Source organism: Hemibagrus wyckioides, linkage group LG28 (genome assembly GCF_019097595.1).
Source record: "Hemibagrus wyckioides isolate EC202008001 linkage group LG28, SWU_Hwy_1.0, whole genome shotgun sequence".
Classification (NCBI taxonomy): Eukaryota; Metazoa; Chordata; class Actinopteri; order Siluriformes; family Bagridae; genus Hemibagrus; species Hemibagrus wyckioides.
In genome coordinates this window covers 14,837,024-14,862,098 of record NC_080737.1, presented here as the reverse complement: position 1 = coordinate 14,862,098, position 25,075 = coordinate 14,837,024, and the positions used below count along the sequence as shown (strand labels likewise).

General features: G+C 40.1%; 2 protein-coding genes across 2 annotated transcripts in view; both read left to right on the top strand.

Moving 5' to 3' along the window:
- The first annotated feature begins 8,159 nt into the window (after positions 1-8,159).
- Positions 8,160-19,780, top strand: stip1 (stress-induced phosphoprotein 1). The gene is made up of 14 exons (XM_058382513.1): positions 8,160-8,240; positions 10,907-11,116; positions 11,485-11,626; positions 12,136-12,277; positions 12,696-12,861; positions 14,171-14,297; positions 15,147-15,249; positions 15,485-15,605; positions 15,758-15,854; positions 15,993-16,117; positions 16,228-16,264; positions 16,471-16,574; positions 16,961-17,133; positions 17,776-19,780. Exons 1-14 carry the CDS (start codon positions 8,232-8,234, stop codon positions 17,846-17,848), a joined length of 1,629 nt encoding a protein of 542 aa, XP_058238496.1. The 5' UTR covers positions 8,160-8,231; the 3' UTR covers positions 17,849-19,780.
- A 2,762-nt stretch (positions 19,781-22,542) lies between these two features.
- The window catches only part of im:7154036 (fermitin family homolog 3), a 13,606-nt gene continuing 11,073 nt past the window's right edge, over positions 22,543-25,075 (top strand). The window contains exons 1-3 of the mRNA XM_058382512.1: positions 22,543-22,702; positions 23,471-23,595; positions 24,763-24,996. Of these exons, the coding sequence (XP_058238495.1) occupies positions 23,472-23,595; positions 24,763-24,996 (358 nt within the window). The 5' untranslated portion in view covers positions 22,543-22,702; position 23,471. The remainder of the gene's footprint in view (positions 22,703-23,470; positions 23,596-24,762; positions 24,997-25,075) is intronic.

Sequence of the window (25,075 nt, the reverse complement as noted above, 5' to 3'; positions counted from 1 at the left end):
AAATTAGTGAATGTAAGAGCATTATATTCTCATGTAAGAGGTAAATTAGTGAATGTAAGAGCATTATATTCTCATGTAAGAGGTAAATTTGTGAAAGCAAGAGCATTTTATTTTCACGTCTGACAAAAACCTACGAAATGTTTTTATGCAAGAGGAAAAGTGGCAAATGTAAGAGCAGTTTATTTTAGCGTGAGAGGTAGAATGCAAAATGTAAGAATGTCAGAGAGGTAAAATAGTGATTGTTAGGGCATTTAATTTTCATGCACAGGGTAAAATTGTAAATGTAAGAGCATTTTATTGCCTTATGTGAGAGGTAACCTTAAAGGCATTTTGTTTTTATATTAGAATTAAAATTGTGAATGCAACAGCATTTTATTTTCATGTTTGACCTCAAAGGCCGAACTTTAGAGTTTTTCCCATGCACAAAATGCAAAAATGTAAGAGCAATTTATTTTAGTGTGAGAGCTAAAATGTAAAATGTCAGAATGTTTAAGATCATTTTGTTTGTATTTGAGAGTTAAAACTGTGAATGCAAGAGCATTTTAGTTTCGTGCATAAGGTAATATGGTGAATGTATTTTTATGCGAGAGAGAGAATGTAAGAGCATTTTATTTGCACGTGAGATGAAAATGGTCAACATAAGATCATTATATATTAATGCGAGAGGTATGACGGTGAATGTAAATGCATTTTTACTTTTGTACAAGAGGAAAAATGGTGGATGTAGTAAGTGACATTAAAGGTATAGGTATACCTATGCTGGAAACGTGTTTTGATAATCTGCTAAAGGTCAGTTAGCAAAACATTTCTATAATGGTTTTATTTAAACTTGTCCATCTCTAAGATTTTACCCTTGTACAATGTATAATAGTCAGTGATTTCTTTTTCTTATACAATGGACGTGATGGTGAATTTTATGCAACAAATAAAATAGTAATGAGATATGCCATGACTTTATGAATTCATGCCCCGATGGAGTTGTACATTTGTGAATAGAAATGCGTTTGAAGAGGTGAAAATGGTGAATATGAGAGGATTTTCTGCTTGTGTATGGGGTAAAGTGCTGATTGTGTGAAAGCATTTTGCATGTATATAAGAGATTAAGTTTGAATAATGGCCTAAATGGCACCTCATAATCATCTGCTTTCCTCGCTTTTCATTTTGAAATCCTTCATTCTCTCTCCTCCGTAGCTGTGTTCACTCCCTCTCTTTATCTCATTTGCCAGTTTCATTTCTTTCTCTTCATCCCTCCTGTGTGGCTTCATCTCGTTCCCTGTTGGGAGAACAAATCATTGTCCATCCCCCTCTTTTCCTATTTTACAATTTTTCCAGTGCCACCCCACCTTCCCTCAGTCTTTACTCATTTATCGTTCACCTGCTCCACCCCTCTTTCCCTGTGCCCTCTTCTGCGTGTGGCTCTCGCTCTCTTTTTGGCACTGCCTCCCTCATTTTTCTCCTCATGCTGTCGCTTCTTCTGCAGGCAATCTAGCTGTGCACTGGGCTGTGAAAGACTCCCTCTTTCTCTCAAACACACACACACACACACGCTTTCTGTCCAACACTGTGAATGAGCACAGAAGTCGTACACATTATCAAACTGTCTTTCTCTTCCACATGCTTTAAGAACAGAAGCCACTTTGCAGATACAAGTATAGGCTTGCTGATGAAATATCACCCGCTACTAACGGCTTTCCCTACAGATTTATCGTCTGTACAGCGACCATTACACAAACCAAAGCTCAACACATTTTTTTGAGTTCAGTGGGTTTTAGCAGTGCCGTCGCTTGTCACTCAGCATTACAACCATTCATAAATACACCCAGGCACTTACCCATGCCTTAAATAGCTTTTTACATAACCATCAGTGTGTTTGTCAAAACAGTTGGTGGACTCATTAGGGTTACACCGCCATGCTAGTGTTGATTCTAATGACTGGTGATGGGACAGACAGATCGCAGCTCCCTACACTCCTTGTTTTCCCTCAACACTCCTCGGGTTCCCAGTGCTGCGATCCTGGAGCTGTCAGTTTGAGGCAAAGCAGAGTGGAGAGGTGGCATCGCCAAAACACACTCGCACTGTATTTTCTACTGCACAGTCACTGGCCTAAACAGCAACCGATGATACGATGAAATCCTCGCTTATTTTCTAGCAACTACAGAAGACGTCTGGAATAGTCGCCATGCCAACGGTTAAAATAAACATTGATATAAATATGTCTAACCGTTTAGTTAACCGGCACGAATAACACAGCCAGCTGTAATCTCAAATCACAGGCTTAGAACTTCAACAGAGACTTGAATGGCGGATGTTCCACATCTTATAAAGGCTTATAAATAATACTTTAACAAAGTCTATTAATTAATAGGGTGAAGCTTTCTGTAAAGAGATACAAGTTTATATTACATACATAGAAGGAGTCTCCAAAAGTGTCAGTGCTTACATGGGAGATGCTTTTAATTGGGATCGTAACAAGACAAGCTGGATTATTTGTCTTCTTAACTTCAAGAGAGAAAAAAAAGAGTAAGGGAATGGCTATCTTTATTGACTACAGCTTAGGTCATTTCTCGGAAGCTTTCTACAACATTTAACAGAGCTAGAGATGGATATAAAGTACATATTGTGCATTGATGAATACAATTTTGTAATAGCTGACACACTGATTTGGTACAAGAGGAATAAAACACCCGCTGTTATTGGAAAATAATCAAATTTCTGGTGTGGTTACAATAAGTACGCCTTGGATCGGGCTAAATTGCAGAACCTGACTGTGGATTATTTTTTTTTCTTATAACAGCATGACCTATCATGGTGTATTCTGAACATAGCGGCTACAATTAAAGACTTGCCGATGAATGCTTTTTTAAATAAGATCACAACGTGAAAGTCAAATCAATGTGATTAAAAACCTTGCGGCATCGTTCCATCCAAGTAAAAACTATTATAAAATATTTTTGGTGCATTTCTTACAGCTTTTTTTTTTTTTTTTTTTTAACAGAACAAATGAAGCAGGCTGCTCTTTATTTCTTTTTATTCTGTGTGTTTTATTGACTATGTCTGTGTGCATGATGTTCCTCTTGCTACAGTGGGGTCCAGAAGTCTGACAGAGTGCAATAATGAAAATGCATCAATTATTCAGTCTTTTCTAATTGAACACAATACAGCAATTTGAGTGAGAGAGAAAAAAAATCGAATCTTTAAAATATTTACACGAGTTTCTTTTTATTCTGGTTATTTTCCCGTTTGCTTTAATGAGAGCGTGCACTCGAGCTGGCATGGACTTCACAAGTTGGTGCAAAACCTCCTGATCCATTTTGATCAAATCCTTCAGTGTCATCTGAAGATGTGCTTCAAAGGAAGAGATGAAAAATCTGACCTTTTGTTCAAAGCAGTTAGCACGGTCAATATCACGGACTTGCTTACATTTAAATAGGGATCTAGAAATAGTGCAGAATTTTATTAAATATTAAATATTCAAGAATAGGGGTGCCTTGCAACTTTCCCTGCCTCCACCCCGTGTACATGGAGTTTGCATGTTCTCCCTGTGCTTCGGGGTTCCCTGGTTTCCTTCCCCAGTCCAAAAACATGCACTGTAGGCTGACTGGCATCACTAAATCGCCTGTAGTGTGTGAATGGGTGGGTGAGTGTGTGTGCGATTGCACGCTGTGATGGGTTGGCACTCCATCCAGGGTGTCCCCTACTTTGTTTCCTGAGTACCCTTGGTTTCCAGGACTCCAGGTTTCCTGTGACAATGTGTATGATGGGTGGATGGCTGTATGGATGGATGGATGGATGGATGGATGGATTGGTGAATGGATGGGTGAATGGATGGATGGATGGCTGGGTGAGTGAATTTGGTTGGATGGATGGATGGATGGGTGGATAGATGGATGGATGGATGGATGGATGGATGGGTGAATTTGGTTGGATGGATGGATGGATGGATGGATGGGTGGGTGGGTTGTATGAATTTGGTTGGATGGATGGATGGATGGATGGATGGGTGGGTGGGTGGGTGGGTGAATTTGGCTGTATGGATGGATGGATGGATGGATTGGTGAATGGATGGGTGAATGGATGGGTGAGTGAATAGATGGATGGGTGGGTGAATTTGGTTGGATGGATGGATGGATGGGAGGATGGATGGATAAAACATTCTGTAAATAAAAAATTCTAAAACATTCTTTATATTTGTACTCTATGCATAACCAACAGACAAAAAAACAGCTTTGCTGGCCACACCCACTAGTATAGCCACTGATCTGGAACAGGTACAAAAAAAAAAAACATAAACCAGAAACCAGTATTAAATGAAGCAAGCAGCAATGTAATTACTGTACAGGAGAAACATTTGAGGAACACACACTCATTCGACTGTCTCTGTCTGCAGAGCTTCCTTCCTTTAACCTTTTCATTGCTGCTTAGTGTTTAGCAGCATCACACGAGAAATGATGTCGCCAATGCACAACCTTCAGAGAGCAGGTACTTTAACTCAGAGCATCATGATTCAGATTAGCAAATGTACCATGTCTTACTGCACTGACCTGGAGAAAAGTGCTATTATCACGTAATTAAAACCAGGTCCTGAGCATGTAAATTGATAATTAATAAAGAAAATTGTAAATGATTACTGAAACGGTGTGAATATCACATTAGCATGATGTGGTTTTGATTCAGTATGCGTTCAGCTGGATTTTTTTATTTTTATTTTTATTGCACATGAAATGGCTGAAGCATGACAGGTTATGAATATACATAGCCATACATTACACATACTGCAGAGGTATACATCATAATGAAAGATGTCAAGCCATGACTCCTGTGCGCACACACACACACACACACACACACAGAAGAGAAATCTTGTATTACTGTCTTTGTGTCATTTTTGGTGCCAAATTAAAGGAAAAAAGCACGGCGTGTTAGTAAGCCATGACGAGCCACCAGAGGAGCTTCAGTGCACCTTGACATTGATTCTACAAGTCTGTCAGGAACTGTACTGGAGTCATAAACACTGTTTTTTCCAAAAGCTATTCCCTCAACTGGTGTTTTGAAGATGGTAGTGGAAGCTGCTCTCTGATATACAACTCCACAATCTCCCAAAGGTCTTCAATTGGATTGAGATCTGCTGATGTCTCAAAGCCATAGCCACATGATTTACATCATTTTCATCCACATCACCCCATTCAGTGAGCCTTTGAGATGTGGACGGGAAGAGGACAGAAGTGGTTTGTTGTAGAATGAAGGTGATCAGTCAGAAGAAATTTGTATTGATTTACAAGGCGGCTTCCATCTGAGGGGAAAAGTTGAATCAAACCATGATAGCAAATTACCACCAGATCTATCTATCTATCTATCTATCTATCTATCTATCTATCTATCTATCTATCTATCTATCTATCTATCTATCTATCTATCTATCTTTTTTTATTGTCATTCATCTTGTATATTACTGTAGCCTCTCCATTGTAAAGGCAATCATTTGTCTCTTTTAATCAATGTAAGTTTCTTCATGGCTACCATAGCAAAATAGGACGAATTCTCATCATAAGGCCTGAAAACATGCTGAATACATCCACCAAAAGCACTCTTGTGCTGAACAGACAGTCAGACAAAAGAAATCAATCCTAGCATGGATTTTGTGAATTAAAAAGGTAGCACATCTTCCAGTATGTAGGCTAACATTGCCCTCTTCTGTATGCCCAAGGAAGTTACAATGAATGAATGAATGAATGAATGAATGAATGAATGAATGAATTGATTGATTAATGAAGGAATCAGTTGGAGGCAAGGCATATGAGTGAATAAACGGCTGCTTGAGAGAATTTACAGAACAAAAGGCCCTTGTGGAAATCTGGGACTGATTGGAAATGTGGTTATAAATAATTCACTATAAACACGGACTCCACTCGTACTGTGTCAGTATGTCTCTTTCAGGCTATATGGCAAAAAGGTGTAGTCATGCTGTTTAATCATGTTATTTTTATATATTTGACCTTTACTTTTTATATAATATAAGTATGAGACAGAACAGATTGAGGGAAAGAGAGCGAGAGGGAGAGTAAGAGAGTGAGAGAGATGACAGGGATTTTGGCAAGTGAGTGTGGTATTGATTGCAGCTGTCGCTGCTTCGTGAAGTGTAAGAGCTTTTGAGTGAGAGCTGCTCCTCAATCAGACCGACTTAACAACTACAGCACAGTGTGTGTGTGTGTGTGTGTGTGAGAGAGAGAGAGAGAGAGAGAGAGAGAGATAAGACAGAGGATCAGTAATTGTAATCAGTGAGACCACAGACACAGCAGTATGAAAATGTGAGTGGAATAAGAAGTTTGAAATCTGTTCCCTTAGCTGAAGCAATGCCTTTAAAAACCACTGCAAAGATAAACCGGCTCTCTGAGTCTGGGAGTGTCCTGTGTTTCTGTTTTGAGTATGTATGCCCATCTGCAACAGGAAAGCAAGAGACATAAAGAATATATACCATATGGACAACATGTGTGAGTTTTGGAGTAATTTGGATTACTATTCCAACATAACAGTATGTAACAAATGTCTTTTTTCTTGTTCCTGGGAAATAAGTGTTATTTCCTTGCAACCCAAATAAAGAGAGAGAGAAAAAACATCTTAGCCATGAAATTTTGGGTTAGTTTTGGGCAGGTTTTTTTTTTAGTAAAATGGGCTAGCTTATACAGTATTTATTTAACTTATTTACCTGTGTATATGTTTGCACCTGACACCAAGACAAATTCCTAGTACTGTAAAGTGCTCCTTGCTGACCCTTTGCTGTACCTGGCAGTAAAACTTTTTCTGATTCTGATTCTGATTCTAATTTTGAGGTTTTCGTTAAAAGCCCAAACCCAAACTTCAAGAGGCTTAATGGCTATTTTTTTTTATCATTTTCCATCAAGAGTAATTGGAAAATGTCATTCACTACCCAGGAAGAAAAATTGTGTTACGTAGTGTAATGGTTCTAACCTCTTTTGCTGCTGTAACAGCTTCCACTCATCTACGAAGGCTTTCCTCTAGATTTTGGTGTGTGGCTATGGGGATTTTCTCATCCAGCCACACGAACATTAGTGAGGACATTAGAGAGGAAGAATCAGTATTCTCCGAACTATTTTACAGTTTAGCCGACGATGGCTAAGGGTCTTGCTTAAACAACCCATAGCGGTGGCTGGGCAGTACTAGGAACCAAACTTATAACCTGCCAATCAGTAGCATTAACCAATGAGCTACCACTTCATCAGATATAGTAGATACCTATACACTATATGGCCAACAGTTAATTGACCCCTGGCCATTACACTCATAACATCTGCCACAAACTTTATCAATACAGTGTGTACAGATTTTCTACAACCCTTCCAGTGAAACCCCTTTATTTATAAGAGCATAGATTTATTCTGTGAATATTATACAGCTATTCAAATATTAAGCAAATATGTATTACCGTATTTTATTTATTATGTTTCTTGGATATGATTCAGAGACCTCTGGGAAACCCTGGACCCCCATTTAACAACCAGAGGCCTAAACAAAGTGATGTAAACAACTATCTTTACAGATTTTTGGCTAGGAATGTGAAATATCCAGATTATTTAATTAATGACTAATTATAATGTACTTTTGCAATTATACATTCTGTTACCAAATTAAATGAGGTGCTTTTATGTATTTTTATTAATTTTTTTTTAATTATATTTGAGTTTTTTAATTGAGTTTTTTACACATTGTTAAAAGTCATATATTGAGGGCCCTTTCATAAGAGATGTCTCAATCTTTCTCGCGCTTTCTTTGACGTTTCTCTGCTCAGCGGCAGCGTACTGGCTTTTGATTGGTTGCGTGCAGTGGCTCAACCAATGGGAGGAGAGTGCGCGACATAAGCGCTGAGAAAAGTCAACACTCGCTGGTGAGGCTAGTTGATTTTCCTGTATGAAGGGAGTAGGTTGCCACGACGTAAAATCTCCCACTTAGTTTCTGTACAACTCCAAACTTCAGACCGCGGCTTTATCGTAGTGAAAGCAATATAATGATATTATAGTTAATTTATTAAATTCAAAAACTGTGTTGTGATGTAATGAAAATAATCTGACAAACATAAACGTGACAGATTTGATGAGGTTGCGGATGTACAAGGCATCAACATGGCAACCCGGTTCTTCGGCAACGCTGAAATTATGAAAGGGCGGGGCCTCACTGCTGTCGTCTCACAGTAGTTTCTGGAACCTCATGGTTACACTATGGAGAAAGTAAGTATCGCGAATTAGCCTTGATTTTCTGAAATAAAAAATATGCATTATTAATAGACAAACGCACAGATTATATCCATGGATTAAATTATTTGATTGTCGTTCATTATTCGTGTTTTGAGTCAATTGACTTGCTTGTTAAATACCGGCATTGCAGTAGTGCTCATTGTTAGCCATGATGCTATCTGACTAGCTAGCTAGAACACCAGCTCAGATTAGAGACGTAAAGATGGCAGATCGATTCACACGTGTCTTTAATTTCGCACAAATCTGATGATTACCGCGATTGATCACGCGTGATTAAATCTTAACGTGTAGCAGCACGTAGTATTACCTGTATAGCTAATCACATAAGAGCCTGGGTTAGCTAACTAGCTAGCGCGTTTACCAGAGAGGTACAGGACTGAGAAAAGTGTCATTACATGCTGTGTTAAAATCTATATAAATTTATTAATAGCATATGGAGCTGGGTGAAAACGAAAGAAAGGAAGCAGCCACGAATAGGTCAGGCTCTTTGATTGATCTGGAACTTTCTAGATGGTCCAGCTAGCAGCCAGGTGCTGAGTTTGGTCTGTAGGTCATCTTCAGGAGTGAGTAATCATCATCATCATCATCTGTGATCTTAAAGAAGTTAGAAGTTTCTGTTCCTAGCTATTTGTTGGCTGAACGACCTGACAAAGTTGGCTGACAAAGTTTGTTGATTAGCTAAATATTTACTGGCGATCTGGTTAAATAGTTTCCGAAAGTGTTTGCAGTAGTTTAGCAGGGATAGGGATGGTGCATTAAATAACTGACAATTACACGTCTTAAAATAAGGAAAAAAAGTTCTGATTTTTATCTAGATATTTAATGTATATAGCTAGAATGTGGCAGATGTCCGCGATCAGCTGTCACTGGCATTTCTGACACCCATGGGGGAACAGGTGTAGCCCTGCGCGTGACACTCAATAGAAAAGGGTTTGCACTCATTACGGCTTGTTTTCTTACAACACACGTGTGATTATATACAACAGTTTAAACATCCTCTATCGAACAATACACTGGTCGATGCCCAAGAAAGTACTGTAATTTGTTTGAGAACTTTGCCATCGCGTCGCTCGTTATAATGACCAGAGCTATGAATATTCATCAATATGCAAATCGGGAACGCCCACAACCGAGTGTCGTCATACCTGTGTATGCAACGTTATATTCACTTTTAGTTATTTAACTGCCTACATCTGGCGTATAAGTGTAATAATTTAACATCAGCCGGTATGGATACAAAATTACTCAAAAGGCAAAGAACAGCCCAAAAACAGCAGGATATATGACTGTAATTTATAGGTCTCTGGTATTAACCTCATATTGACCCGACTGGTATTGACCCCACTGGAAGCCTCGTCCTTTCTCCATCACCACTGACTGAAAGATTACTTATGTGGGGCTGTTTCTGTTTGGTAGCTGGCTCATTAAATGTGTAAGTTATATGAATGCATTAATACGTTACCAAACACACACCAGAGACGGAGCAAGGAAACTCGCGCTTCAATATTTTAGGCACTTTCCTTTCTATTTGGTAGATTTACTCAAGTGGCATCCTGTTCAGATAAACATAGAATGTTTTTTGTAGTCATTTATGTGAAAATTAAATCATTGGCTGCTTATTAGACCAGTATATAGTTTTTTATTATTATTATTATTATTATTAAGGATGGAGTGAAAGTGTGAAGTGAGAATGCAGAGAAATTTTTCACACAGTTAACTATTATTTAATATTAATAAGTTTATATGAAATGTTATAAGTAAATAAGTTAGGGCAAGGATTATTTTATATCATTATATTCGATTATCATTTACATTTAATTTGATTACATTCAGGTGATATAATGATCAAATGATCTACTGGATCCCCCCCCCCACCCCCCCCGTATCATCCTTTCCTACATATTGTCTTATTGTCCATGCATCAGTTTTAAATCAAAACCCCTCCAGTGTCAGCACAAGTATGGCTATGTCTACACTAATGTGGATAAGCTGCGTTTCTCTTCTAAAAATGCTCCATGTCCACATTATCATTTTCATTCGTTTCCCAAAAGTTGGTCATCCACACTGAAACGTCTGAAGGCGGAAGGCCAAGTGTGGACATGGCCTAAGAGTCAGAGGTTAAGGCTGTAAGTTTTCCCATACAGGATTGTCATCATGTTGGACAACTCTGACATCTTGGACATAGCTGCATTTTTTTGTGTAACTTAAAGCATGTCAAATCGTTAGGTAATAACAGAAACCACATAAAAATATGGTGTGTAATTCTTTAATAAATGCCTGTTTGCATATTGTAGTGGAAATGATGGGGGGGATAAACACTTTAAAAGGTGCAGTTATTGACAAATCAACTTGCACCACCCTGATTGTTTTCTTCTAACAGCACGCCCCCATATAATTGACTTAATATTAGATATAAAGGATAATCATGATGAATTCCCATATCTCAGGTCTATTACCAAGGTAAACTATAACACAAATGAACCGTCACATTACAACAGAGTAATCAAATTTTGCCTAATTTTTTATGATCTTAGTTTAAATATTTTAGAAGCCATACTTAATCACCCACAATGCAGTACACTCAGTCAATCTTCTTGCTCTCGAAGTGTGACACCATCCGTGTGCCTTTCCACCCTCAGGTATCTCAGCTGAAAGACCAGGGTAATAAGGCGCTGAGCGCGGGGAAGCTTGATGAAGCAGTGCGCTGCTACACCGAGGCTCTGGCATTGGACCCAAACAACCATGTCCTCTTCAGCAACCGATCTGCTGCCTACGCGAAGAAAGCAGACTATGAGAACGCCCTGAAGGACGCATGCCAGACCATTAAGATCAAGCCAGACTGGGGCAAGGTAAATGATGCTATCAGTGCTTCTGGGGGATTCTTTAGCACTCTTTTTTTTTTTTTTTTATATCAACTCTCACAGCTTAGCGCAGTATCTTCATTGCTGTTTTCCTGAGGATTTAATTCCCGTTTCCTTACGCAATTGATATCCAGTGGTCCATTAGCGAGCTGGATGGAAACGAAACCTACGGCTCCTTAATGGTTTGCTCCTAGAGGTTCAAGACTTTATAGTCTTTTGGTAACCTTAATGGGGTTTTAAACACAAAAACAATTTGTAAATCCGAACTCTCTTTTAAACGGGTTGCCAGTCCAGTACTAAATGTGCAGCATCATAGACACATAAATCATATATATTGTCTGATGTATTTATTTCAGGGTTACTCACGAAAGGCTGCAGCCTTGGAGTTTCTGGGAAAGTTTGAAGATGCTAAATCAACCTATCAGGAGGGTCTCCGGCAAGAGCCGTCCAACCAGCAGCTTAAAGAAGGGCTTCAGAATATCGAGGCCCGACTAGCAGGTACACACACTTGCGGGATTGTAATACCGGTGCGCTTTAATTACATCCCGCATTAAAATGAACGACCGATTTGAAATCCAGATCTGTGGATTTTATGGTGTGTTCATAGTTGTGATTTTGATACGGAACAGTTAGCACAGCACTCTCATCGCTCAAGTGGATAAGGTCGTGAGGCCGTTGTTGCTAGGCAACTGGGAGGCATGAATCCTCAATTAGGCTAATCATTTAGCTGGCAGCTGTTAACTTTTATTTTTATTTATTTTTAAAAAAATTTTTTTTAAGCACAGTTTCAATGTTTCCATCAGACAAGTTGGGAAATTGCTAAGACTTAAAGACTGTACTTATGCTACACTAGTACCAATGACTAGCCCAAATTTTCAACAGCATCTTGAGAAATGTACAAAAAAAGCATCATGAAGACTGATCTATCAGATATTTGTCCCCCAGACATTTTTGTCCTGTTGCTTTACTCATCAGTAATCTGTTTTCGGTGTGCCCTTGCCTTATAGAGAAGAAGATGATGAACCCCTTCGCCACCCCTAACTTGTATGAGAAGTTGGAGGGGGACCCCCGAACCCGAGCCCTCCTGTCTGATCCCAGCTACAGAGAGCTGCTTGAACAGCTCCGCCAGAAACCATCTGAACTCGGCACGTAAGTGTTCGCTCGCGCCGGTGTAATATATCTTTCTGACAAGTTTGACCTGCCAGTTCGTGGTAGCTGTCTCTCTTGACAGCTCTTCAGGCTATGGGGAAACATGAGGACTCTCTCTTTTTTCCCCTTTTACTCCTGTCTTATTCTTTTCCTCTTCTTTTTCCAGACCCTGGTATCTGTCTTAGCTGTCAGTCCCACAAGCCTACACTTTGGTGCTATCTGCCTTAATTACTCTCTCCTTTCTAGCTACACATTCAGTTCTCACTGCCTGTCTAGCTCATCCGCTTACTTCCTTTTAACTTTGCTACGCGCTGTCCAATCCAATTTTTCTCAATCATTCTCCCCCTTTTGACTTCTGTCTCTGTGTGACAGGATCATATTTTTTTTTTGTCCTCTTTTTGTATATATTTCACTGCAGGAGGTTGCAGGACCCACGTGTTATGACAACCCTTTCAGTGCTGCTTGGATTCGACCTAGCTGGCATGGAGGAAGACGAGGAGCCGACTCCTCCCCCTCCACCTAAACCCAAAGAGACCGCCCCACCCCCTCCCAAAGAAGAAGATCTGCCAGAGAACAAGAGATTGGTACAAACTCTAAACATTACATAAAATGTGATTATTATTGTGCATACAATTTCCCTGAATGTAATTAACAAGAAATCCCTCATCTTGTGCGGTGATGATTTCCACCATCTGTGCTGTTGGCTAGCTAGTTCTTACTCATTTCGCACTAATAAACACACATGTGCCAACATCTACAGTTTAGCTGTTGCTTTCTATGATTTTTGACTGCTTGAGACACTTGCTTGCTTCATACCAAGACATTTTGGACAATTTCATGCTCCCAACTTTGTGGGAACAGTTTGGGGATGACCTCTTCCTGTTCCAACATGACTGCACACCAGGGCACAAAGCAAGGACCATAAAGACATGAATGAGGGAGTTTGGTGTGGAGGAACATGACTGGCCTGCACAGTGTCCTAACCTCAACCTGATGGAACCCCTTTCTGATGAATTAGAGCGGAGACTGCGAGCCAGACCTTCTCATCCAAAATCAGTGCCTGACCTCACAAATGCGCTTCTAAAGGAATGTCCAAAAATTCCCATAAACACACTCCTAAACCTTGTGGAAAGCCTTCCCAGAAGAGTTGAAGCTGTTATAGCTGTAAAGGGTGGACCAACTCCATATTACATTCATGTGCATGTAAAGGCAGACGTCCCAGTTTTGGCCTGGCTCACAGTCTCCACTCTAGGTTGAGGTCAGGACTCTGTGCAGGCCAGTCAAGTTCCTCCACACCAAACTTGCTCATCTATGTCTTTATGGACAGTCATGTTGGAACAGGAAGGGGTCATCCCCAAACTGTTCCCACAATGTTGGGAGCATGAAATCGTCCAAAATGTCTTGGTATGAAGCTGAAGCATTAAGAGTTCCTTTCACTGGAACTAAGGGGCCGAGCCCAACCCCTGAAAAACAACACCTGAATTCAATAATTTGGAGCGGTGTCCCAGTTGGCAATATAGTGTACTTGTTTGCTTAGCTAAAGCATATTAATAAAATGGAGTCCTCAATATACGATATGCAATACTCCAGTCCACACTATAGTTTTTGTGGTTTAAAAAAAAAAGCCATTCTTCTTAGCACTGTTGGCACCTTTTATAAAGACTGGAAGAAAAATGGAGACAAATTTCAGGCAAAAGAGATTTGTCAGATTGCTGCAGGGGAAAAAGCAGCAACATTAATGCTTTTCAGGTTTGACTGTTGCTCTGGTTGCTACACTGACGTGGGCTATTTCTTAACTGTCTGATCGGCAACATGTGTCGTTTCTCATCTAGAACTTCCCTTTGGGTGTAGCTTTGACAAAGGTAATGTTTGGAATCTTGATCTCTCTCACAGGCATTGAAGGAGAAGGAACTTGGCAATGCAGCGTACAAAAAGAAGGACTTTGCGACTGCACTCAAACACTACGAAGAGGCGTGCAAACTTGACCCGAACAGCATGACCTATCTGTCCAATCAGGCTGGTAAGAGACAGACTCATCCTCTTGTCATTGAGTTATCCTCATCCTTACAAGCTGCACATTTACACACAATATATGCCGCAGCATGACCATTATTCTCTTGACCTATTAGAAATTTTAAAGCTACTATAAGCCCTATCTCTCAGAGGCTGTCATGACTCAGTGGTTAAGGTTGTGAAGATTGCTATTTGCCATTGTTCAGCTCTTCTATTGAATTCTATGCATCTCAGTCAATATGAACATTCATTTAAATTTGGCTATTTTTGCTACGCAGCAGGAGAAGCATGATAAAACCATAATGTGGCTGTACTAATGGAGTTGTTTAGCAAATTGCATGGGTCTAAACAGGTCATTGACGGTGTTTATTCAATTGTGTTTATATTACGAGCGCCTACGCTGTTTGGCTGTGCTCACTGCACGCCATCAGAATTGAGCAAAGGGTTATAAAATCCTAATCGTTATTCATTAATGTAAATGACTTCGTATATCATCGTTTTCGCCCACCATCTCTGGATATTTGAGTCCATTAACATGCATCCACACTTGCAACTGCGGAAAGACTTACACGTCCAGCCATAAATTTTTACTTGGAAATATATCATGTAAGAAAAAATATGTTGATTTTCCATATCAGGAGGCTTTTGTCATTTGTTCCAGTTCACAGTAACCTCAGAATTGGACTTTTCACCAGAACCAGTGAACTTTAATGAGGTCATTAGCAAAACAAATGGACATTTTATAATTTATAAAATCTACCTTAACCTTTTTAATAACAAGACCACTGTCTATACAGTTAATATGACCTCATTTATTGCAGCTTCATCTGAACTTCTATTCTGTTTTTTATTTCAGCGGTGTTCTTCGAGAAGGGAGAGTTTGACAAGTGTAGAGAGCTCTGCGAGAAAGCCATCGAGGTGGGACGAGAAAACCGTGAGGACTACCGACAGATCGCCAAGTAAATGTGTTTACTTTCTGTTTCTCTCGAACTCCATTGTGTGAGCAGTTATGTAATTCCAGTGTTCTTTCCCAGACACACATTCACGTTTTCTGCCCACACAGAATATGCCTCAACAACAATAGCCCACTTGGGTTAGATCAATATTGTTCGAAAGCTTGAGAAAGTAACACTGGCTGTAAATTCCATGTTTCCCACAAGCTATTGTAAAAGCATTTTGTAAATTTTGTCTCAGAGCCTACGCCAGGATCGGGAACTCTTACTTCATACAGGAGAGGTATAAGGAGTCCATTCAGTTCTTTAACAAGAGTCTGACGGAGCATCGCACCCCTGAGGTGCTGAAGAAGTGTCAGCAGGTGGGTTTGCAGTGTGACTACACATCCAGAAAACCCTGCTTAGGACTTACTCGAAAAGAGCCTTGTAACGGGGAACTCGATCTTTCAGGACCGTCTGACGATAAAGACAAGGAGTCATAATTAATTGAATTGATTGTGCGCTACTTCAACAGGCGGAGAAGATCGTTAAGGAGCAGGAGAAACAGGCTTATATCAACCCAGAGCTGGCACTGGAGGAGAAGAACAAGGGAAATGAGGCTTTTCAGAAAGGTGTGTGCGGAAATACTGTCGTTTGTTTTTAACCTTATGACGAAGCAAGTGCAACTTCATAATGAAATTATGATTTTTTTGGGGGGGATTTTAACTTGAGGATCCCTGTGTTGTCGGTCATGTGTGTGTGTTGTATAGGTGACTATCCCCTGGCCATGAAGCACTACACTGAAGCCATAAAGAGAAATCCTAATGATGCCAAGCTCTTCAGCAACAGAGCAGCCTGTTACACCAAATTACTGGAGTTCCAACTGGCCCTCAAGGTACATTTAACAGGATAATGCACTATTGCTCAGGCTAATTCTTTTACAATTAAGCACATGTACACATTTAGATCTTTAGGGACATGAAGCTCTTGTTTGTTTTATTACAGGATTGCGAGGAGTGCATCAGACTGGAACCCACCTTCAGTAAGTCGAAATCCTCAGACGTGTTTCAGTGACGACAGGAAGTTGTTGCAAAACATTTAAATATAGCTATAATCAGAGAGAACTGCTTCACATCAAGCCAAATCGCATCACCCTGACGTTATCTAATAGCCAATACAGAAATGCAATCTTCAGTTTGTTTGTTATAATGAATGGATGTTCATTCCTGTTCTTGTGGTTGTGTGTAGTTAAAGGATACACACGCAAGGCAGCAGCACTGGAGGCAATGAAGGACTACTCTAAAGCCATGGATGCCTATCAGAAGGCTTTGGAGCTGGATGCCAGCTCCAAGGTAAAATAAAAAAAATCGGAACGGTTTTTGTCACTTCAGGTTTTTTTTTTTCGCTAGTAAGAGTGAGTACTGGTAGTCATTTCGCTGTGTAACCCAGAACGAACAGTCTGCTGGATTTACAAGGGATGGCAGCTGACAGAATCGCACTAGAAGGGGCTGGTGATGAATGTGCAGCTTTATGTGAGGATGGTTGCCTTTTTTCAGTATGAATAAACACGTGAAGGATTTAAATGATGAGCTCCAATTTCCTCTTGAATGAGAATGTGACCTTGACTGGATTTTGATTGATGTTCTAGAAAGACCAACTCTGTCACTGCTTATTTGGAACAGGCTGTCTTAGTTTCTGATTTAATGGTGTGTGTGTGTGTGTGTGTGCGCACATGCAGGAAGCCACAGAGGGGATACAGCGCTGCATGGTGAGTCAGACCATGAGGAATGATAACCCGGAGGATGTGAAGCGGCGGGCCATGGCTGATCCGGAGGTGCAGCAGATCATGAGTGACCCTGCCATGCGCATGATCCTCGAGCAGATGCAGAAAGACCCACAGGCTCTCAGCGAGTAAGATCCACACAGAAAATACACATGCACTTCTGTTAATGAATAAACTAGATTTAAAGCTCCTCGGTGTGCCCATTTACAGCCGCATCTGTTTATATAGGACCGGCAAAACCATTATGTCATGAGCGTGTGTGTGTAGTAAAATATATGAAGGCACTTTGGAATAAAGTGTATTTTGATATTCATTCCTCAAGTAAAATTTTGGATATTTAGTAATCTTAACTACAGCTCAAAGGATCTTGTCCTGTGCTATAGCACTACTACTTAAGTAATTAATACTCGAGTGCAGTTTCAAAGTAATTGGAAAGCCCTAGCCTAGTGATTTTATTAGAAATGCTTGGTCCTGATGATGCGATTTAGTTCCCTTTAATTTCACCAAATTTTGCATTTTCTGCCTCAGTGCAGAGTTGTTCAAAGAAATTCGCGGTGCACATCTCCGAATCGATCATTTTCCGTATCGCTAATCATTTCTCGTCTGTAAACGTGTTACCTAATTAGGCCTTCCGCAATTTTGCATCCTGTTCCTGTACTGTCAAGGTTTCATCTCGCTGCATGTGTGTATGACACGTCAAGTAACACGTTCCTTTGCACTACTTTCACATCTTCATCGTTCTCGTCTCCTGTCTCCCTCCCTCACCGCAGCCACCTGAAGAACCCAGTTATCGCTCAGAAGATTCAGAAACTCATAGATGTGGGACTCATAGCCATCCGGTGATCAAAAGAACCGAGGAGAACCAGGGCTACCACCAACCAGATTAACACCACCACAAGACCTCAGAGGAAAGAAGACTCCATTCCAAAAAGAAGAAAAAGTTTGCTCTCGAATTTATACAATCGCCCTCGTTATGTCAAAAAATGTTTTAAGTGTAAGGCCTTAGTTTTTCCATTAAATGTTACGTGAAACATGACATGCCATGCCACATCCGCTTCTCAGCACTCTAACGTCCAGTCAGCAGCCTCTAATCCTAACAAGTCTCATCTGTCAAATGGAATATTTTAATAGCCTTTACAAATTTAGGACAAAATGGTGCAACCATTGACATTATCATCACCATCATCATAATATTGTGAGTTTTGATTCAAATCACAGCATATTAGCAAGTAAAAATGGTTGAATATTCTTAAATTGATCTAATATTTCATACAATAAACCAAATACGAGATGATTACATTTATTTTCACAATTTAATGTTTCAGATCCTCTTGCTTCGTTTTGCTTAAAATTAACTGGCTTAAAAAATGTCTAGGTAGGATTTAATAATCTTATATTTGGTTATTTTGTAAAAAAAAAAAAAAAAATCTAAATATAATGGAAAATGGTAGATAAATTTGACTATTGAATATTGACCGTTTTTACGTCCTAAAGATCATTTCTGTTGCAGTGAGGTGCCAATATTGCTAGCGAGGAAATTGTAGCAGAAAACACGAAAAACAGCTCGGCTCATTCCACCCTCCACTTGTGCACTGACCACAGACCATCCCCCCCCCCACCCTCTAGTTTTCTATCAAATTACATTTCTTTGCAAATTAAATTTATTTGTAAATTTCACCTTTGATTAAGTCAGTACAAAGAGTGAAAGTAACGGTTATAACACACTAATCTGCCTTCCTCACCTTCCTTTTAAGTGAATTGGATTCTGCCAGAATTTTACACTTGGTCTTAACACCGCTTTAGCTGACAAAGCTAAAAATGTAGGGGTGTGTAGATGAATATTTGCCAGTGTTGCCCCTACTCTTCACAGATATCAAGGGTTTCTATCTGACCGGGCTGGGCGAGAGTGCTTATCTATGATCAGCTCCTTATGTTTATGTCCATACAGTACAGGGAAACGAGAGGTCAGTTGCAGTAGTGACGAGACGAGAGGTCTGGATGCGGTCGAAACTCACTGTGAAAAGTTTGCTCTCAAATCCACACGCAGTATATCTAGCGATTTAACGTGACAATTAAAAATGCTTGTTTCTCGAAAACACAGTCTTTTCTTGAATGCTTGGTGATGCAGTATGTGAGAGATTGACCTGGTTCTGATCCTAGGTTGGCGCTCTTGACTTGATTAATCCCAAATCAGCCTTGTTAGTGTTTATACCGTACGCAAGGCCGAGTGGCTGTCGAAGTGTTCAAGATTTTTTACATTCTGGCACCAGTTTGCGTTGTGCCATGGAGTCTTCATTATTTCCAGGTCTTAGTGCCTGCAAACCTCTCACTGCTGACTGTCTCTCTCATCTGTGCTTCAGCAAAGGGCGTAATCTGACATTGTGAATGCATTCATGCTCAGTGTTTTCCTTTTCTTTTCTTTTCTTTTCCCCCCTCACTTCAATAAACTGATACATACCACACCATCTTGTACGCATCCAGTTGAGTTGCTCCTTAGACAGCTGATCAAGCAGGGCTGCCACTCAACCTGGAAACCTCTGTTCATAGGTCTGTATGTAATTGTAATACATATGCATACACTAGTTTTAGGATATGTAGATACATGCCACTTAACGAAACAGAGTCCTATTTTAATTATGTAAGCCAATCGATGTTCTGGTAACTGCAAATGCTTTTGACCGTAATGTATCTGTTCTGGAAGAGACCGTGACACGCTAGAATGTCAATGCGTCATTTTTGTTCTGGAAAATATATATGAATGTGTTTCTAAATCGATCCATGGCTTTTTTTGTCTGTTTTAGATTTCACCACTCATATTATCCAACACCAGAATGCAGTGCTTATGAAACACGGCCACATTAAACAAACTCTATTTTATTACCCTGTGTGTAATACTACGTAGCGTATAGTAAGTCACCGTATGTTTGTTTTCAGAGATCACAGACATTATATTTAACATCATACAGTGTGGAGGCAAAGATCCTAATGATGTGATTGGAGAGCAGAGTCTTCAATCCTTAAAATATTCCAAAACTCCATGAAGCTGACCTCAGTGGATTGGAAGGTCAGCATAAAAGCCCAATCCTAGAAACGCTCAACCAAACTGGATTTAGAATAGCACGGATTCCATGGGTATGGGTTCAGGTTTCTTAGTTGGTTCCTCAGTGTTGAGGAGCATTCACAGCCTATATCAACTCCTACATAAACACATTTTATTTAGTCTTTATAAATATAAAATAATATGGCTTCTTATACATGACGATGGCAAGATTTCCAAAATCTCTTAGACCCTCCAATCAACAGGTACCATCAGGAATGACCTTGTTCGAGTTTTCAGCAGATGTTGCAGATGATCTGATCCAACAGACATGATCAAAAGTTCCTGAAGAGCTCTGAAGATGTTTGCTGTGGGGTTTTTTCTCCTCCAGTCTGATGAAAAGACCAGCTATTTGAGCAGATGTTTGGTGCTAATACTTTACCCTGACATCGCTGCGACTTACCACTATTACCCACAATGCAATGGGATGAGACTATGCTGGAATTTATGCTGGAAATATTTTTATTTCAGTTCTTAAATTAAAAAACTATATGAAAATGTCCAACATTCAACTCTTTGGCCGCAGGTGACGGTTTATCTGCATGTACTTTAACAGAAAGATAGCGCTGAGGTTTTTCCTGGAAGATTTTTGTTGTTTCTCATGTTTTTATTTTTATTATTAAGATTATATACAGCTTATAAACAGTTAATTTTATCAATAATGAACCTTAAGCTTTATGAGGTGTATTCAAGGACTGGTAGTTAAAATTTTAACACATAAATAGACAACATTTTAATTTGTCATGTTGGGGGGGGGGGGGGAAGCAAAAATGAATTAGAAAATGTATAATGAATTAATTAATTGAGTGATTAATTGAAAGAGCTCACAGTGTTTAACTAAAGATCCATATTCTCAGTAGCTATTGCTATTATCAGCAGCCTCCCATAATCTACGCCTTTCTTTAGAGTCAAATGATCCTGATTCATAATATCGTTTATAACCTGGAATTATATCCACTAGTTTTGTTCACCAGGACGATTCGAACATCCAAATACACCAATCAGGCAAAACATTATGAACACCTGCCTAATATTGTGTTGATCCCCCCCACAACACAGCCCTGACCCGCCGAGGCATGGATTCCATTAGATCCCTGAAGATGTGCTGTGGAATCTGGCACCAAGACGTTAGCAGCAGATCCTTTAAGTTTGGACTTGTTTGTCCATCACATCCCACAGATGCTCGATTGGATTGAGATCTGGGGAATTTGGAGGCCAAGTGAACAATATATACTCGTTGTTCTCATCAAACCATTCCTGAACCATTTTTGCTTTGTGGGACGGTGCATTATCCTGCTGAAAGAAACCACAGCCATCAGGGAATACCGTTTCCATGAAAGGGTGTACATGGTCTGGAACAATGCTTAGGTAGGTGGCAGGGCCCCGGGTTTCCCAGCAGAACATTGCCCAAAGCATGACACTGCCTCCGCCGGCTTGCCTTCTTCCCATAGTGCGTCCTGGTGCCATGTGTTCCTCAGGTAAGTGACACACACACCCGGCCATCCACGGCACCCTGACTGGTCTGCACCTATGCAGCCCAGTACGCAACACACTGTGTATTCTGACACCTTTCTATCAGAACCAGCATTAACTTCTTCAGCAATTTGAGCAACAGTAGCTCGTCTGTTGGATCGGATCACACGGGCCAGCCTTCACTCCCCACATGCATCAGTGAGCCTTGGCCGCCCAAGACCCTGTCACCGGTTCACCACTGTTCCTTCCTTGGACCACTTTTGATAGATACTGACCACTGCAGACCGGGAACACCCCACAAGAGCTGCAGTTTTGGAGATGCTCTGAACCAGTTATCTAGCCATCACAATCAAACTTGCTCAAATTAGATGTACACTTTAAATATTATAATAAAAGCACAATTACTTAAAATTATTATTATTAAAAAATTACAATTACCGGGTCCAGCAACACAGATGTGAGGCTTTTTGGAAATGCTGACTAAAGGGCCAAATACTACACACATGCTAACATGCTTGGATTGAAAGTCTTTTCCATCATTCATTAACTTGCCTGTTTTTTTGTTTTTTTTTTGTGTGTGTGTGTGTGTGTGTGTGTGTGTGTGTAGTAGTAGTAGTTCAAACATTGTCCAGTAGGGGGCAGTGCATTACCAGCTACATTTCCTGACTCTCATCTCTCATTGATTCTCTAGACCTTGTGCAGCAATTCACAAAAAAACCTCAAATGTACTAATATGTTACAGTAAATTGTTTAGAAATAAAAAATCTTGTCATTATTTCATTAAACCACTAGTGTGACTGCTTACTTGTACGTGTGTGTGTGTGTGTGATCTTTTATTGTTCTTCTGTCTTGCATGTGCAGGGTTTTTTTTTTACTGCATCTCCAAAACAGGAAAAGAAACCCTGTTCTCTGAACAGACTGCTTAAGAAATAATCTAAAAGAGGAACAGTTTGCACAGTGTGAAACCTCATCTGGTGTGTGTGTGTGTGTCACAGAGTAGAAAAGAGAATGTCATAGAGTAAGGAGGAAGTGGCAGAAGAGAGAGAGAGAGTCAAACTGTGGAAGACTGAGTGTCAAAGACTAAGGGCGTAGTCTGTTAAATACCATTTTTGAGCACCATAAACAAGGTAAGAGGGAGAAAATAGGGTTAGAAGGGAGGGACAGCATGCTTTGTGTGTGTGTGTGTGTGTGTGTGAGTGTGTGAGGGGAAGATTAGTTAGGCCTTGATTACCTCATGGCCAAGCCTGCTCTGTTAGTGCAATTCAAATGGGGTTAATTTTAACTCATTAAGGAAAGTATGAACTTTTGATCTGATCTGTTCCTTTTCATTTGATGATGCTGTGATGCTGTGTGTTGATTTTGTGGTCTTGAATTCTCCCGTGCAAAATATAATATATAAGGAGTTGACTTCTGACATAACAGGACATTATTAAGCTCTTTGCACTTAAGTGTTGGTTGTAGATTTAATCAAGCAGAGGTGTTGGTACATTTTCTGTGCTTCAAGTCAGAGGTGTGTGTTAATGCGCTTGTTGATGTTTCTGTGACAATAATTAATTATAAGCCTGATAATAAATGAATTAGGCAATTAAAGATCATTGTCAGGGTGAAATGGAAATGATTGTATTATGTTTTATCGATAATATTAGAAGCTTTTCTGTCATATTCACCTTCCAGGTAAAAGAGAAACAGAGTTTATACCCTGTTTATAGATATAATGTAGTAATAATAATAGAATCATGTTTTGAGGACGTTTCCCAATATCAGGCCACATCACAACCCTCCATTGTTAAATATTTTCCTAAGTCAGCACGCCCAGTTGTGCTTCATTCTTTAAAAATGCTTCACTTTCTGTTTCTGTCTGTTTTATTTTTTTCTTCTACGGTGATGCCTCTCAGCATGGCAGTGTGGGATCTGTCCATCAACGTAGAGGAACTGGGACCAGAAGCTCCACCTCTTAAAATCAGCGTCACATCTGACCTCCATATCGGAGGCGTCATTCTTAAAATTGTGGAAAAAACACGTGAGGAACAAAAACATTTTTAAAACAGAAATATGAGCTGCCATGATTGCGCTATATGTTTTACCTGCTTTAAAAGTCTCACCTGTTTTTAACTGGTCCTTTTATTGTTGACCGATCAGGCATAACATTATGACAGGTGAAGTGAATAAGGCTGATGATCTGGGTGGGATATATTAGGCCGCAAGTGAACATTTTGTCCTCAAAGTTGATGTGTTAGAAGCAGGAAAAATGGACAAGTGTAAGGATTTGAGTTTGACAAATTGTGATGGCTAGATGACTGGATCAGAGCATCTCCAAAACTGCAGCTCTTGTGGGGTGTTCCCGGTCTGCAGTGGTCAGAATCTATCAAACGAGGTCCAAGGAAGGAACAGTGGTGAACCGGCTACAGGGTCATGGGCGACCAAGGCTCATTGATGCACGTAGGGAGAGAAGGCTGGCCCGTGTGATCCAATCCAACAGACAAGCTACTGTTGTTCAAATTGCTGAAGAAGTTAATGCTGTTTCTGATAGAAAGGTGTCAGAATACACAGTGCATGACGGGTCAGGGCTATTTTGAAAAGAAAGAAAAGAAATAGCCTTTATTTGTCACATATACATTACAGCGCAGTGAAATTCTTTTTTCACATATCCCATCCTTGGAGGTTGGGGTCAGAGCGCAGGGTCAGCCATGATACAGCATCCCTGGAGCAGAAAGGGTTAAGAGCCTTGCTCAAGGGCCCAACAGCAGCAATTTGGCAGTGCTGGGGCTTGAACCCCCGAACTTCTGGTCAACGACTCAGAGCCTTAACCACTTGAACCACCACCGCCAAATAAGCAGCCAAAGAACTAACACAATATTAGGCAGGTGGTCATAATGTTATGCCTGATCGATGTAGAGTCAGCTGCAGAATTATAATGATAATTGTCATCCATTTTCCTGAAAGGTGCCAATAATTCTGAAACCCACTGCAGACAGAGTCAATTCAGCCGGTTCTCATAATCCATTTAAATAATCGTAATATTTTATACTTCTGTGCTTGCGGATGAAAGGCTGTGTTTAAATCCCAGAAGCTTCACTTCAGTTTTATGCTTAGATTAGATTCATGCTCATATCCATGGTTATGTGGATGTATTAAATACGCCGTGGGACACTAAGATCTTTGTGTAACGTCCTGTGCTGTGCTGTAGAGATTAAGAAGGACTGGTCGGATCATGCACTTTGGTGGGAGCAGAAGCAGCAGTGGTTGCTGAGGCCAACGTGGACACTGGATAAGTATGGGATCCACGCTGATGCTCGTCTCTGCCTCACACCTCAGCACAAGCCCCTGAGGTTAGGTTTGCCCAATGGAATCACCATCAAGCTCCTTGTATGCTTCTCCGGCCCCATGTTCCGTAGTGTGATGGGCATCTGCAAGCTGCTCAGTAAGTGTGTGTGGTGTATGTGTGTAAGGATGAAAATGATAAATTAAAAAAAATACAGATTTTCATGTGTATGCATGAC

Coding starts and splice junctions, on each gene's coding strand:
- stip1 (XM_058382513.1), top strand. Junction 14,298..15,146: donor CTATCTGTCCAATCAGGCTG/GTAAGAGACAGA, acceptor TTTTTATTTCAG/CGGTGTTCTTCGAGAAGGGA. Junction 16,265..16,470: donor CAGACTGGAACCCACCTTCA/GTAAGTCGAAAT, acceptor GGTTGTGTGTAG/TTAAAGGATACACACGCAAG.